Here is a 16,320-nt window from a genome sequence, read left to right as displayed (position 1 = left end):
ACACAGCTCCGGGAGTGCGCTCCCTCAGCCCATCGGAACGAACCGGTCAGCCACCGCCTGGGCTCATGCACAGCTGCTTCTATCTTTCTCTGAGACACTCCACCCGGGGGGTTCCACAGGCAGAGCAACAGAAAGTGGAGTTGAAAAGCCGCTATATGCTTATCTGACTTCCAAAACAGAGACAGGGACCTGGGGGGCAAGCAGACTCCTTTGCAAAGGAAAGTTTTTAATAATTTAAAAATAACAAACTGTCCTTGCACATCCCTCACTGTGCAGCCCTTCCAGATCGTCTCAAACTAGTTTTCTCTGCTCCAAGTACAACACATTGCTACCAACTGTGCTATGAGGGAACAAACCTGAATGAACGATGTTCAGAAAGCACTTAACGTACTGGCCCTCCATCCTCTATTTCCTTCCTCTTGGGTAAGGAGCGTGTCAGAATGCCCGAGTATGGTCTTTTTCCTACCTAAGTCTGCTGACTAATCGGTCACATCACAGAACAAACTGGTATTTCTGCACACGATCTGCTGTGCCTAAGTGGAAAGCACCTATGTGCCTACTGGGGTTTTACAAACAATACACTTCAACCTTGACAAAGAAATTAGTCATTCCATTAATAACAAAGTCTAAAATCCAACAATACTGCTCGTGATATCAGTAACATCAGCTCAGTTCTTACAATTTACATAAACCATCTCAATCGCGTACGTGATGCTCGCAACAGCCCATTGTATCACTCCGTCTCCCAGAGGTTCAGAAATGTTAAGTGAGACCTGCCCAAGATTTCCTATCGCCTTTAATCAGTGGTGGACGTGGGTTGGAACCTGTCGAACTCCAGCTCTTTCCTCTAGATCCCTGCCGGCTTTCAACAGAGGGCTCCGGTTTCCATGCCCTGCCTGAGCAGCCTACCGTTCCGGGCGCCCGGCCCTTCCCCGCCGGGATCCGAGTTGGCTTCTTCAGCTCCAGCAGGGCTTCCATCCTCCACTACCCTCCCCCCGCGACCATTCTCTGAGAGAAGCGGAAAGGGAGAGGCGACCGAGAGAGCTCCTGGGGGAAGGGACGATGACAAACGGGGCAGCGCGGGGCACTGGCCCTGTCGTGAGCTCCTCCACTCTGCAACGCGCACCCCATTTCCTCCACAAAGCTGCCCAGTCCTGGAGGTAGCGACCTGCCCACCCGGGCCCCAAATTCGCCCGTCATTACCTCCAACTGTCCCTCCCCCACGCCCCTTCCCTCCCGACAGGCAGAGCCCACCCTCACCCCCCAAGTCGTGTATCCTTCCACCGAGCCACCCCTTCCCTCCTTCCATCACCACTCACTGTCGGTGACTGGGCCCGGCCCTCATGGCTGCTCCGCTGCCGCCCGCCGCCGCCACCGCTGCTCCACGCCCCGGCCCCTCAGTCGCCGCCGCCGCCGTCGGGACTCGCCGGCAGCCGCTCCTGCGCCTGCGCAGCCTGGAGTGCCGGGGCCTTCGCGGGCCGCCCGCGCCTGCGCAGTGCGCTTCGGGGGCGCCTGACTCAGTGCCTGATGCCCTGAACCCCTGGGTCTCAGGTAAACATGGCCGCGGGCCTCGAGGACTCGTTAAGCTTAGAGGCTGCGGCGGCTGCCCCGGGATCGAGGCCTCTAAAATACTTTGCCTAGGTTACTAAACGTTCGGACCCGTAAGGACTATAGACTTAATGGCACTTTCCAGGATTCTGGGTCCCACTCGCACCTAAAGACCTGAATTCAGGTGCTCTGGGGGGAGCACTGATAAGTTTAGGTTTCTTTCAAGATGAGCACATCTAGAATGCATCGGGGATAACTGTGTAAGAGGCAACTTTGACATCCCAGAGTACACTTGTCTAGGAGGCGACTGCACCCAGAATACACTGGGGCACTGCTAAGTGGAGTCCGTTTATCAAGCACATACTATTTATTGGACGAAAATTTTCTAGGCATCTCATATGTGCCACTGAGGGACTTGCAGGCTAATTATCCCCTACTCTCCAGCTCTCACTGTAGAGCCTGAGCCTTTTGCAAACCGGTAAAGGAAAACCAGACCTTTAGTTTAAGGAGGCCCAACTATCAGCCCCTAGACAACTGTGCTCCAGCCTAACCGGTTTGGCTCAGTGGATAGAGCATCAGCCTTCGGAGACTCAAGGGTCCCAGGTTCGATTCCGGTCAAGGGCATGTACCTTGGTTGCGGGCTCATCCCCAGTGGGGGGCTTGCAGGAGGCAGCTGATCGATCTCTCTCTTCGATGTTTCTAACTCTCTATCCCTCTCCCTTCTTCTCTGTAAAAAATCAATAAAATATATTTTTTTAAAAAAAGAGTCCAGGCTCCATTGAGTCCTTGGAATTCAACAACACAAATTTGAAAGCTGCAGGCAATGCGCTACAGTCCCAGGGAAGAAGAGGTACAAGACTCAGCTCTCGCCCTAGCCGGCTTGGCTCAGTGGAGAGAACGTGGGCCTGCAGACGGAAGGCTCAAGGGCTCATTCCAGTCAAGGGCATTTGCCCGGGTTTGTGGGTTTGATCTTCTCCCCAGTAGGGGGCGTGCAGGAGGCAGCCGATCAATGAATCTCATCATTGAGGTTTCTATCTTTCCCTCTCCTTCCTCTCTGAGATCAATAAAAATATTTTTTCTTAAAAAAGACTAAGCTCTCCTTAGCACTATGACTCTTCCATCACACCTCTAACCCAGTCTCCCTCTACAATTCAGAGCTTGGAAAGATAGGGACCAAGATATAATGTCAGGAGGTAAAAAATTAAGAAGAAAAAAAGAAGTTCCATTTTTTTTTTCTGTGAATGGTGTTAAATTCTCTGTACTTCTAGGCTTGGTCCCAGGATAAATGTTTGAACTTTTAATCTAAGATTAAGGAAAATTTTCCTCATTTTGGAAAGAAGCAAGAATAGGCTCTAGAGCAGAGATTTTCAACCTTTTTCATCTCACAGCACACAAACTATTATTAAAATTCTGCAGCACACCAACAAATATGATTTTTGCCAATCTGACAAAAAAATAGGTCTAATTTTGATTAATTCACACCAAGTGGTTATTGTTGTGTTGGCTGCTCTCATTTCTTTTTATTTGACAATCTAAGGCAGGGGTGGGGGACCTTTTTTCTGCCAAGGGCCATTTGGATATTTGGAACATCATTCAGGGGTCATACAAAATTACCAACTTAAAAATTAGCCTGCTATATTTGGTCAAACATTTAATTAACCCACCGCTAGCGCCTTGGCAAGGCCAGACCAAATGATTTCACGGGCCTTAATACGGCCCGCCGGCCAGATGTTCCCCACCCCTGATCAAGGAGAAGAGAGGTCAGTGCCCCCAACTAGTCAGGTATTGCATGTTTTGTTTTGTTTTGTTTTAAATATGTTTTTATTTCCTGGCCAGTGTTGCTCAGTGGTTCAGTGTCCACCCATGCACCAAGAAGTCACTGGTTCTATTCCAGGTCAGGGCACATGCCTGGGTTACCAGCTGGATCCCTACTTAAGGGGTGTGCAGGAGGCAGCCAATCAATAATTCTCTCTCATCATTGATGTTTCTATCTCTCCCTCTCCCTTCCTCTCTGAAATCAATAAGAAAATATTTTTAAAAAGGTACAGATGGCATGTATGAGTTGCCTCCCACGTACACAATTATATCTTGACACTAGAAGCCCAGTGCACGAATTCATGCATGGGTAGGGTCCGACAGGCTGGGGGGAGGGGCCATGGGTGGTTGGCTGGCCGGCCCTACCCCCTGGTTAAACTCCTGGTCCAGGGGACAATTTGCATATTTGCCTTTTATTATATAGGAGGATATGTAGAGTAAAATACGATAGCTAACAGAACAGGGTGATGGGCAATAGACAGGACATTCGGTGGGTACGGCTCTGGATCTATCCCAGAGGCTAGCTTCTGGCTTAGAAGAGTTGGCATTACTTGCAAATGTATTACCCTTTGGAATGAGAGCACATTTGGCACCTTAGGGAAATTGCAAAGTCAGAAAGGAGGAGAATTAATATAGACATTATGTTCTGATGAATGAATGACTAAAAAGAAGGCCATAGCAGACCCTGAAGCTTCTGGGAACTATACCTTCCCAACCTCCACACCACATACAGCCCCCAGGAAGACCTGCTGAAATCTGTATGACAGCATATTTTCTTTTTTAAAAAAATATTTTTTTATTTATTTCAGAGAGGAAGGAAGAGAGAGAGATAGAAACATCAATGATTATAGAGAATCATTGATTGGCTGTCTCCTACATGCCCCACACTGGGGATCGAGCCTGCAACCTGGGCATGTGCCCTGACCAGGAATCAAACCATGACCTCCTTATTCATAGGTCAAAGTTCAACCAATAAGTCACACTGGCCAGGTGATAGCATATCTTCTTTTTTTAAAAATATATTTTTATTGGGGAGGGTTGGGGGTTAATGGGGGGAATGAGGACATATTTGTAATACCTTAACCAATAAAGAAATTAAAGATTTAAAAAATATATTTTTTTATTGATTTCAGAGAGGAAGAGAGAAAAGTCCATGATGAGAGAGAATCATTGATCAGCTGCCTCCTGCTCACCCTCTACTAGAGATCAAGCCCCAAACCCGAGCAATGTGCCCTTGACCGGAATCGAACCTGGGACCTTTCAGTTTGCAGACTGATGCTCTATCCATTGAGCCAAACTGGCTAGGGCAGCATATCTGCTTATATTTGAACCATAAAGGTCTCCTGAGCCATTTCCCTTTTTTTTTAAATATATTTTATTGTTTTACAGAGAAGAAGGAAGAGGGACAGAGAGTTAGAAACATCCATGAGAGAGATCGATCAGCTGCCTCCTGCACGCCCCCTACTGGGGATTGCCCGCAACCAAGGTACATGCCCTTGACCAGAATCGAACCTGGGACCCTTGAGTCCGCAGGCCGACGCTCTATCCACTGAGCCAAACCGGTTCGGTGCCATTTCCGTAATTAAATTTATTACCAAGGGCAGAATGGTGGAATTTTTTTTTCCTGCCAAGCATTCATTCACTATATCTAATGAAAATCATTCAGAGAAACCACCCTTACTCCACTTTCAGACCATGTGGATAAACACGTAACCTAGACCTAAGTCAATCAGCACATAACATTTCCTAAGTTACAGTGATTGTTTCAGGGATGGGCACATAACCCAGCCAGAGCCAAAAATGCACAAGAATTTTCTTTCTGAGAAAGTCTGTTGTTCTTTTCCACTAAGACTACATATGAGAAGATGTAATAGCTGGAACTGCTGCAAACATGTTGATGCCACAATGGGAGAGCCAATCCAGAGAAAGATGTAACTTATTCACTCACTTAACAAAAATCTATTGAGTACCCACTCTGTACAAGACACTGGTCTAGCCCTGACTGGTTTGGCTCAGTGGATAGGGTGTCGGCCTGCGGACTGAAGGGTCCCAGGTTCGATTCTGGTCAAGGGCATGTACCTTGGTTGTGGGCACATCCCCAGTAGGGAATGTGCAGGAAGCAGCTGAATCGATGTTTCTCTCTCATGGATGTTTCTAACTCTCTATCCCTCTCCTTCTCCCTTCCTCTCTGTAAAAAATCAATAATAAAAAAAAAAATATATATATATATATATATATATAGACACTGGTCTAAATGCAGGCACTACAGTAGTGAAATATATATTCCTTATATTCATAGAACTCATAATCTAGTAGAGGATATACAATAACAGCAAACACTTACATAGCATTTACTATGTGCCAAGCACTACTCTAAGCACTTTACACATATCAATTCTTGTAATAATAACAACCCTATCAGCCTACTATCATTATCCCTATTTTAAAATATGAGGAAACTGAAGTAGAGAGAAGTTACTTCCCCAGGCCATGCAATAAATAATGGATCTGAGAATCAAATCTAGGATGTTTTTGGTTCAATAACCTGTGTGCTCATTCACCATATTATAAACTGCCGTGTCAGGAGGGAAGAAAGGTCCTATGAGAAAATTTAACCAATCTTGTAAGGAACAGTCTAGTGAAAGGCCTGCAAGTAAAAGAGAATACCAGGCAATTGGGGACTGAAAAAATTCAACTGAGCTGAAAATTTTTCCCTTGAATTGGGTGACAAAAAATGAGACTGGGAGTGACTTGGTCAGACTGGGGCCATGAGGAGGTTGGTAAGATGAAAGACTCTCAAGACCCTGAGGCAGAAATGAGTTTAGTATATTTAAGAGATGGAAAGCCAATGTGGCTGAAGCCTTAGGAGTAAGGGCTCAATGTATGCAAGGACTTTGGATTAACCTAGCTGGAAGAGGAGGCCATAGGAGAGTTTTAGGCACCATCTCCTCCCAATTCTATCCCCTTAAGTCTTTCCACCATCATCACTGCACTATTTTAATAAGATAAAATGACACCTATTTGAAACAGGATTTGGAATCAGGGAGGGTTTTTTTGCTTTCCAGATGAAATCAACTAAGCATTTTTAAGAAATGCTGACATGAGTACAGTAGAGATAAATTGTCCATACAGAAAAGAAATTTATGGAAAAGGTTTCTGGAGGTGCAAAACATTTAGCCTTAAGATATGAACATTTATTGACAGCCTATATTGTGTTCAATCATAGATTCACATGAACATATATCTTTTTATCATCTTCATTTTACAGGTGAGAAAACTGACACTTGAAAGTTTAAATAACTTATCCAAACTCACATAACTTGTAAGTGTCAAACTGAGATATGAACCCAGACAGCCTGTTTCATTTGATGAGCCTCTCCTAACCTCACAAAATACAAAATTCTCCCACAATATCATTTGAGGGAAATTTTCCGGGAAAGAAGAGAATTAACAAGGCACTTTGACTCATTTCCCCTAATTTTTTTATCCTCCCTGGAATTCTGCCATAGTACTATCTATTGCCAGAACTGTAGTACTTAATATGTGTTCCTTGAATAATTTTGCATTTATGTAATTAAACTCTTCATTCACTGTTTAACCAGTAATTTCCTTTCACCTTAATTGCAGCTAAAATGCATTTCACCTTGCTGTCCATGAAAGATTTCGTATTTTCCTGAGTGCTGGCTGTCCTGTATTTAGTGGCATCTTGCTTTTTGGGCATATGGGTGCCCAAAGAACATCCAGAATATCATGTTCCCAGAAAGCTGTTTCTTCCACTAATAGAGCAGGCAGCCTGAAGCTGGAACCTGGTGCCATGTGCAAACCATCAGCGTACTTGGCTGCCCTGGCTCTGTCAATGCTGTGTCACTCAGCCTCTCTGGACACTCAGCCTCCATTCCTACAACAGCAGCCTAAGCCAGCTGGTTCTCACCATCCTCCAATAATTCTCTCCTCTCTGTCCTGTATCATCAATTTTTCCCTCTCTACGGGGTCATTGCTATGAACAAACAAAATCTCCCATCTTAAACCAGAAAATAAAACTCTCTCTTAACCCTACTCCTCTCTCCCCTCTTCTGTTACCACTGCCTTCTGCTCTGCTCCTCTGGGAAGAGTATATATATATTCTGGCTATCCTTAATTCCTCCCCTCTCATTTTCTCTTAAACCCACTCCATTTAGGCTTTTACCCAGATCACTATACCGAACTGTTCCTGACAGGTCACTAACATCACACATACACATACACACAGCCCCCAGGAGACAAGTGATGGAAGAATTTTGTCTGTTTTGTTTACTGGTGTATCCCCGGAATCCTGACAGAGCCTGTATACAGTATATACTTAATGCATTCCCATCCCCTTCAATTCCCGCAGCAGTTCTCTCTCAATTTCAAGAGTCTGATCGAGAAACTTCAAAGGATGAAGGGGGCTTTAAGGCCACAAATCGGCCAAGGTAAGTCAACTTCCACAGGCCACTAAGGCAGTCTGGGAGATCCTAGATGGCTGAACAGCTTCTTCTCCTTTTGCAGACCCTCTGCCTTTTCTCCAGAATGGAAGGACCCTAGGGAGGAGACAGTAGCTGAGGTTTACAGGAGGGAAATCGGGAGAAGCTGCCCATCAGGGAAACCGACCCAGGCACCACTCCTCACAGGAAGCTCGCCTACAGTGAAAGTGAAGATTGCCGGGCGCCGCTCCGACCGCTAGACAAGCTCAGTGTGGAACCGGGAGAGGACCTGCAATCCTGAGACTGGAGAGGACTGAAACGACCCTTACGGGGCCCGGTGGAACAGTGCCCGCTGCCTCGCCACGACCACTGCTCCTGCGGTGCGCGGGTTTCTCCAGCTGGGTGAAATCTGGCGCTGAGAGAACGCTTTCTGCCGCTTGGCCTTGTGGGAGATGTAGTTTTTCAGGACACTAGGCTAGCGGAGCCTTTTACAAAACTGGCAGAAAAGAAAACACGATGTGTATAGTACTCCAAAATGACCATGATGCTCACATTCTAAATAATTCCTTCTCCCTTTTCTGGATATCGGCCAGTTTCCGGAGTAGTTCTTCCGCACCCCCTCCCACGTCGCTGGCGTCTCCCTCTCTGGGCCGATCCAGCTCTCTCCACTCGCTCGCTTCCTGCCGCTCTGTCCAATCGCAGGGGAGCTCCCGGCCAATTCCCGGAGTGCTTTGCGGCTGTCATGGCGGCCCCCGGGCGGCGCGGGGCTGCGCTCTTTCCAGCAGTGTTGGGGTTTTGGCAGCTGGGCCCTGTCGCCGCGAGGGAGTGGGCGACCCGGTTCCCGTCGCTCTTGGGCTGTCAGCGGAGGTGCGTGTCCCGTGTGGCAGGCGCCACTTCCTCTGGTCCCCTCTCGGCCTCGGCTTCCAGGCGTTATGGCCCGAACTCAGCCCTGGACCGCTTCCTCGGACTCTCGCAGCCCGACAGTTCGTTAACGTTGACTCCTCGCGTCCCCGCCGTGTCCATGAACAGAGGTAAAGGGCCCAGATGGATTTGCCCGGGACTGTCACGGTTTTATCACTGAAAGTACCGTATCGGGGGAAACCCTCAATCTGGAGATCCTATTTTTGGCCCGGTGTTATAGAAAACAGTCTAAGGGCCTCGAGAGAGAGGAGCAGTGAAGGATCTCAGAGGGGAGAGATGCCAGGTTCTAAGAGTTTGGGAGCCAGACGGAGCCCATCTGGTCACAACCAGAAACGCTCACAAAGCACCCGATTGAAGGACCACAGGCCAGGCAGAGTTGTGGCTCGCTGACCCCACGTGGGAAGCTGACTCGATCCAATTAAGTACCCCCTGTACTTGGCAAGACATGAATTACACCTGGGAAATAGCGCCCTCTGTTCCAGTAGGGAGTGGTATGGACTAGAGCAGTGGTCCTCAACCTTCCTAATGCCGCGACCCTTTAGTACAGTTCCTCATGTTGTGGTGACCCCCAACCATAAAATTATTTTCGTTGCTACTTCATAACTGTAATGTTGCTACTGTTATGAATCGTCATGTAAATATCTGATATGCAGGATGTATTTTCATTGTTACAAATTGAACATAATTAAAGCATAGTGATTAATCACAAAAGCAATATGTAATTATATATGTGTTTTCCGATGGTCTTACGACTCCTGTGAAACGGTCGTTTGACCCCCAAAGGGGTCGCAACCCACAGGTTGAGAACCGCTGGACTAGAGTTTGGACATATAAACTGGTCATTGTAATGCAATATCATAAGAAGCTGATACAAAAAGACTCAATGCTTTCAGAGCCTTCATTACCCCATAGGAAGGTGTGACTGTCAGGGCTGGAGGGATGTCTGGCTTTATCTGGTCTATCTGTGTTCTCATGTACATATATTTACAGGCACAACCACACAGTGTAGTTCCACACAGTAATTGAGTTTTGTTTTGTTTTGTTAGTAACTGAGTATTAAGTGCCAGGTATTGTGCTGAGTGGTTTCACACAATTTCTAATTGTCTAAAGAAAGTTGCCGAGGCTGGTTTGGCTCAGTGGATGGAGCGTCGGCCTGCGGACTGGAGGGTCCCGGGTTCGGTTCCGGTCAGGGGCGTGTGCCTTGGTTGCGGGCACATCCCCAGTGGGGGATGTGCGGGGGGCAGCTGATCGATGTTTCTCCCTCATCGATGTTTCTGGCTCTCTGTCTCTCTCCCTTCCTCTCTGTGGAAAATCAATAAAATGTGTTAAAAAAAAAAAAAAAAAAAAAAAAAAAAAAGAAAGTTATAGCCCTGACCGGTTTGGCTCAGTGGATAGAGCGCCGGCCTGTGGACTGAAGGGTCCCAGGTTCGATTCTGGTCAAGGGCATGTACCTTGGTTGCAGGTACATCTTCAGTAGGAGGTGTGCAGGAGGCAGCTGATCGATGTTTCTAACTCTCTATCCCTCTCCCTTCCTCTCTGTAAAAAGTCAATAAAATATATTTTTTTAAAAAAAGAAAGTTATAAGTAGGTATCATCAATATCATCTTCATTTCACATATGAGAAATCTAAGGAATTTAGAGAGGTTAGAGGACTTGATAAAGTCATATGAACTAGTTAATGGACAAAGTCTCAAAGCCAAGTCTCAGCTTCAACCTGGTACCTAATCTTGTATCCCTACTCCCTTTGTGGGTGGGTAGGACTTTGTGCCTGACAGGATCCAGATTGTACTCTCTCACTCCTCTCCTGTCCCCCCACAGATGAGCAGACTCTCCTCTTGGCTCATCCCCCCAACATGCCTGCGAATCCCCGAGTCCTACGAGTGGCCATTCTGGGTGCCCCGAATGCAGGAAAGTCAACACTCTCCAACCAGCTGCTGGGCCGAAAAGTATGCTACATCCTCAACAACCCCCTATTCCCCCCTGTCCGCCTCCCCCCCCCCCCCCCACACACACACACTTTTCATCTCTCCATGTATTGTTTTAAAGGGACCTGGGACCTCACTTGGAACTTCTTTGTTTCTGTCAGGTGTTTCCTGTCTCCAAGAAGGTGCACACTACTCGCTGCCAGGCTCTGGGGGTCATCACAGAGGAAGAGGCTCAGGTGGTAGGTACCTGCGACAGGACAGAGGGTGAAGCTCAAAGGGCTCCTGACATCAAGGGTGGCCTTTCTCTCACTCCCAATCATATCTTTCCTCCTGAGGGCTGGGGGTCTGAGAAACCTTCTTTTCTGATTTTAGATTCTACTTGACACACCTGGCCTGATCAGCCCTGTTAAAAAAAAAAGGTAATTATGATGGAAACAAGAGTTATAAAGCAGTGGTTCTCAACCTTCCTAATGCCGCGACCCTTTAATATAGCTCCTCATGTTGTGGTGACCCCCAACCATAAAATTATTTTCATTGCTACTTCATAACTGTAATTTTGCTACTGTTATGAATTGTAATGTAAATATCTGATATGCAGGATGTATTTAGGCGACCCCTGTGAAAGGGTCGTTCGACCCCCAAAGGGGTCTCGACCCACAGGTTTATAATATAAAGGGAAACGTGTTGAAGAGTGGGTGGGGAAATTCCATCATCGGGGCTGGAAAACCCCCTTATCACACCCCATCCCTTATCAGGAGTAAATCCCTCATAAGCCCTTCCTGACTTACATGTTTGTCCCTCAGGCACAATCTGGAGCTCTCTTTGTTGGAAGACCCATGGAAGAGCATGGAATCCGCTGATCTGGGTTAGGCTCATGATGGGAATCTGAAGCCCAGTTTTCACTGTTGTGGCCTCTCATTCCTGATAGTTTGGGAGATGGGGTTGGCCAGAGCTCATGCATTGGAAGTTCTTGGGGGGTGAGGAAAAGAGTGGTCATTTCTTTGTTCTCCCCACCCTTCCAACTTCTTCCAGTTATGGTTCTTGTGGATGTCTCTGACAAGTGGACTCGGAACCAGCTCAGCCCCCAAGTGCTCCAGTGCTTGACCCAGTTCTCGCAAGTCCCCAGCATCCTTGTCATGAACAAGGTGAACACCACATACCTGAGGAAGGGGTTTATTTTCCTTCAAGGCCCCCACCTTGCTGACCACACACCCTCTGCCCATCCCCCATGCCCAGGTAGATTGCCTAAAGCAGAAATCAGTTCTCCTGGAGCTCACGGCAGCCCTCACTGAAGGGGTGGTCAATGGCAAGAAGCTCAAGATAAGGCAGGCCTTCCCGTCACAGCCAGGCATCAATTGCCCCAGCCCAGCAGCTAAGGACCCAAACACACAGTCTGTTGGAGGCCCTCGGAGGATTGGCTGGCCCCACTTCCAAGAGATCTTCATGTTGTCAGCCCTAAGCCAGGAGGATGTGAAAATACTAAAGGTCAGTCGGGTGAAGACAAGCCTCAGAGTTCCTACTGGAAGTGAGAGTGAGTAGGAAAGCCCTGGTTGGAACTGAGATGCTCATCTACTCCCTCTGTACCCACAGCAATACCTCCTGGCACAGGCCCGGCCGGGGCCCTGGGAGTTCCATAGTGAAGTCCTCACTAGCCAGACACCTGAGGAGATCTGCTCCAACATCATCCGAGAGAAACTCCTAGAGCACCTGCCCCAGGAGGTGCCCTACAGTGTGCAGCAGGTACAGGCCCAGTGAAAGGATCTGGGGGCTCTCCACCAGCTGGGTCCCAGAGAGGTAGGGGTATGGACCTGTCTGACTAATGTTTCCTTGTGCAGAAAACAGTTGTGTGGGAGGAAGGGCCAAGTGGGCAGCTGGTGATTGTACAGAGGCTTCTGGTGCCCAAAGAATCTCATGTGGTAAGCGGGGCTGGGCTTGGAGGAGAGAGTAAGACTCTATTAGGCAGGGGTTCTCTCCTTGCTTGGGAGCCCTGAGAGTAGGCTCAGGGTCCCTCTCTTTTATCCCACCCTCAGAGGATCCTGATTGGTCCGAAGGGGAGCCTGATCTCCCGGATTGCAGATGAGGTGGGCCGCGACCTCATGAACATCTTTCTCTGTGATGTTCAGCTACACCTCTCTGTGAAGCTCTTCGATGGACCACCCTCTGCTCTCCCAGCCCATGCTTCTAGCAGGAGCTACTGACCAGAATCGTCCCTGCCTGGAACCTGCAGAGACTAGTGAGGGGCATGGATACTGACTGGCTAACTCTGCCTGGCCTAGTCTGCTCAGCCCCTGCCCAGCCTGGTCTTGTGTTGAAGGAAGGAACCTATCTTAGCTCAGTCCCCAGGTAATTCCTCTCACTGGGGACACAGATACTTTGGTCTAGAAGTTGGCCCATTGGTGGGAGCAGTGCCACCCTGCTTCCTCCTGTCATTGGGCCCAGAGTTTCTCCCTGAGTTTCCAGTGGTTAGCAGAGAGACCTTTTTTAAAAAATTCTTTATTGTTACAAGTGTTACATAAGTCTCCTTCCCCCCCACCATTGACCTCTCCCCAGCCGTCCCCACCCCCCAGAGAGGAGATCTTTTTCCTCCCCTCTCAGATCCTCCACCTTGAAGTCATATAAGGACCCATGTGTCCTGAGTGCAATAGTGCCTCCCACCTGTTCCCCAAGTCCTTGATACCTCCCACCCCATCATTCTCCCCATTCTTGGATGCTAATAAAGTGAAAAGACAAGCATTCTGGTTCTCACCTTTATTTTTATAGAACAGAAAAGAGAAAACTTACCCATTCCCTCACCCCCACCCTGTTGTCTGAGCTGGAGTCTCCCTCCCTTCCAGTCGTCTGCTCCAGCGTTCTGAGGTCTCTTCTTGGCACGTTTTCTGGGTGCAGCAAGAGAACCGTTACCATTACTAAACTCAGTAATGGTAACGGTTTCCTCGCCATTCCCAAGTGCCCTGTCCGAAGGCAGGCTGTGATAGGCTGATCGTGAGCGAGGTGGGCTTGTGGCATCCTCTGCCCTTCTCATCAGGCTCCAGAGCTGAGGGTGCCCGGACTAGTACATCATCTATACTGTAGTGTCTCATTGCAAACTTACAGTATACGATGATATCCCAGCCAGGGCCCTGCAGGGGTCACAGGAAGCATGGCTTAGAGAGCGCTGCGGCAGGGAGAGCCAGGGCCTGGGGGCAGAGCAGGGCGGGTCAGGACACACAGAGCTCCCCTGTCCTCGCTCCACAGCTCCTGGCCTAGCGTTTTGACTCTGTAGTCAAGAGCTTCCTTCCCATGTGGGTCAGGGGAAGGGCACTGGCCCAGAACTCTGCAGAGCAAGGACCTAACTGAGATCGCCTTAGGGACCCAGCACCAGCGTTAAGCTTGAGATCTCCTAACGAGGCAGAAGGTTGCCTCTGGTCAGACCAGCACATAGACCCAAAGGAGGGGCACTCACCTAGAGCAGGAACAGCAGACTGGAGAGGAAGAGACACCCTGTCCCTGCCTCATTCCAAGGGCTGCCTTTTAATCTACTGGCCCCTCCCCTGGGTGGGGCACTTTCCCCTGGGGAAGGCCCTGCCTCTTAACCCTTTCCCTGCTGAACACCTTGGAAGGAAGGTCACTGGCCCCTTTCCCTATTATGCCCTTTCTCACATACTCCTATGGACCTTGCTAAGCCTAGGATCCACTCTTTACTCTCATCCCCATAAAGCTGGTCATCTATCTGCTGGGCCAGGGAGGAGAAAGAACAGCCTCACCCCATTTTTCAGGGCTTAATTGCTGGTGGAGGGTGTGTGTGTGTGTGTGTGTGTGTGTGTGTGTATGTGTGTGTTGAATCTCTATAAGGTAGGGAGGATCCTTATGGCTGGATCTCTAGATTCCTGGGACATGCTCTGGCCTAAATTTCAGTCCCTAGGTCCCTGTCTACTTTTATGCGGAGCCCAAGGAGGCCAGACCTAGGCAGGCAGACCCCTTGCCCACCTCTGCATGGCAAGGTCCTCTAGGTATGTGCCCTGCTGGGAAATTTGAAGGCAGCTGAATCCCACACTCTCATGAAAGCCCACATAAGGGGTCTGTTCTCCAAGATCAAGGCACTTGGAGTAGGAGCCCGGCAGTATTTGGTTCTCTGCCTCTAGTGGAGATGAGACTCCTGGGTAGAGACTCCTCAAAGCAGGGCTTCTATTAGACCCCCATTCTTGGGGGACACACATCTGCTTCTTCCATTTTTCCTATCTTAGACAATCTGGTCTGTGTTCTAGGAGGCAGTTACACTCCTTCTCTGCAGGGGAAGATGAGGCCAGGATGGGGAATGGGAGGAGAGACCCAACCTTCTTCTGGTTCCTTGGAGGTGTTCTAGTTCCGGATATCACAGAACCTTGGCACATGTGTTTCCCTGGTTGCATGATCTTCCCTCCTTTCTTGTCTAGTTAGCTCCCATTCCCACTTCAGATGTCTAAGGGTCACCTCTTCAGGGAAGTCTTCCCTGGTTAATTAAATCCCCCAGTTATGGGCTCATTTATTTGTATGATTATTTGCCTTAAGTAAATAATTTATGAGGGTCTTGTTTATTCACTAATGTATCTCTACCACAGAGTAGTGACTAAACATTCATGTCAAATGACTGACATGGAACTGAACCCAATGTAATGTGGGGGAGGAGAGAGACTTTGCCTGGGAAGGCAGATGGACTAAGGTGTTGCTCTCTCAGGCAAGTCATTTTTTAATAACAGTTCCCAGTTCACAGAGAGCAGGTGATTAGCTACTAGTAAAACACTGAACAGTGCTAGTGCCGGCCCACAGAAGGGGTGCAAGCAAGTTAATTCCTACTTCACCCTCTTCCCACAGACTCACTGAAGGCACAGGTGAGGCCTGTTGTTGAACATCTGAAAGCTTATAGAATATTTTTTTATTTAAATTATTATTATTGATTTTAGAGAGGGAGAGAGAGAAACACCATTGATGAGAGAGAATCATTGATTGACTGCCTCCTGCACACCCATACTGGGGGATCGGGCCTGCAACCTGGGCTTGTGCCCTGACTGGGAATCGAACCGTGACCTCCTGGTTCATAGGTCGATGCCCAACCACTGAGCCACCTCAGCCAGACTAGAAGATTCTTATTTGTTCATTTTTTTTTACAATCCTCACCCGAGGATCTGTTTTCTTACTGATTTTTAGAGAGAGAGGAAGAGGGAGAGAGAGAAATGGATGTGAGAAACATCAATCGGTTGCCTCCCGTACATGCCCCAACTGGGGATTGAAACTACAACCGAGGTATGTGCCCTGACTGGGAATTGAGCCCATAACTTTTTGGTGCACAGGACAGCACTCCAGCCAACTGAGCCACCCAGCCAGGGTACATGAAATATTCTTGAAAGCAGGTCAAGGCCATTGAGAGAGCCCAGGTTTAGAGGTAATAGGCCTTGAGTGACGGTCCCAACTCTACTGCACCCATCTCTGTGACTTTGGACCAAGTTCCCCCAGCTTCAGTTTCCTCAAATATAAAATGGGAGCTATCCATACCCACCTCATGGTTGCCAGGATGATATGAGCACTGTTTAAGAGAAACTCCCAGGCCCAAAATGATGTCACTGTCCTAAAAGCCCATGATGGCAAACCTAGATTACCTGATATAATTGAAGTTTCTACCTTTCCCAGAAATATAATAATCAGTCTGGAATTTC

At 48.2% G+C, this 16,320-nt stretch overlaps 2 protein-coding genes across 3 annotated transcripts in view; one reads left to right on the top strand and one right to left on the bottom strand.

The window, feature by feature from the left end:
- FAM222B (family with sequence similarity 222 member B) overlaps positions 1-1,423 on the bottom strand; it is a 64,027-nt gene extending 62,604 nt beyond the window's left edge. Inside the window, exon 1 of the mRNA XM_070393049.1 lies at positions 1,320-1,423. The gene's annotated coding sequence lies outside the window, so the exon portion shown is untranslated. The remainder of the gene's footprint in view (positions 1-1,319) is intronic.
- Positions 1,424-8,547: 7,124 nt separating this feature from the next.
- ERAL1 (Era like 12S mitochondrial rRNA chaperone 1) lies at positions 8,548-13,384 on the top strand. 2 transcript variants are annotated; one of them, XM_070394148.1, is made up of 10 exons: positions 8,548-8,836; positions 10,545-10,672; positions 10,813-10,890; positions 11,024-11,070; positions 11,455-11,516; positions 11,684-11,796; positions 11,888-12,136; positions 12,242-12,391; positions 12,487-12,567; positions 12,682-13,384. In XM_070394148.1, exons 1-10 carry the CDS (start codon positions 8,548-8,550, stop codon positions 12,847-12,849), a joined length of 1,365 nt encoding a protein of 454 aa, XP_070250249.1. In that variant the 3' UTR covers positions 12,850-13,384. The 2 variants fall into 2 exon arrangements, with proteins under 2 accessions (XP_070250249.1, XP_070250250.1); XM_070394149.1 differs by lacking the exon at positions 12,487-12,567 and having other exon boundaries at positions 12,242-12,445; positions 12,682-12,765.
- The last annotated feature ends 2,936 nt before the right edge of the window (positions 13,385-16,320 follow it).

This window comes from Myotis yumanensis, unplaced genomic scaffold (assembly GCF_028538775.1).
Source record: "Myotis yumanensis isolate MYYU_CA2020_CCGP unplaced genomic scaffold, mMyoYum1.0.hap1 SCAF_16, whole genome shotgun sequence".
Taxonomy (NCBI): Eukaryota; Metazoa; Chordata; class Mammalia; order Chiroptera; family Vespertilionidae; genus Myotis; species Myotis yumanensis.
This window is presented reverse-complemented; position numbering and strand designations above follow the sequence as displayed.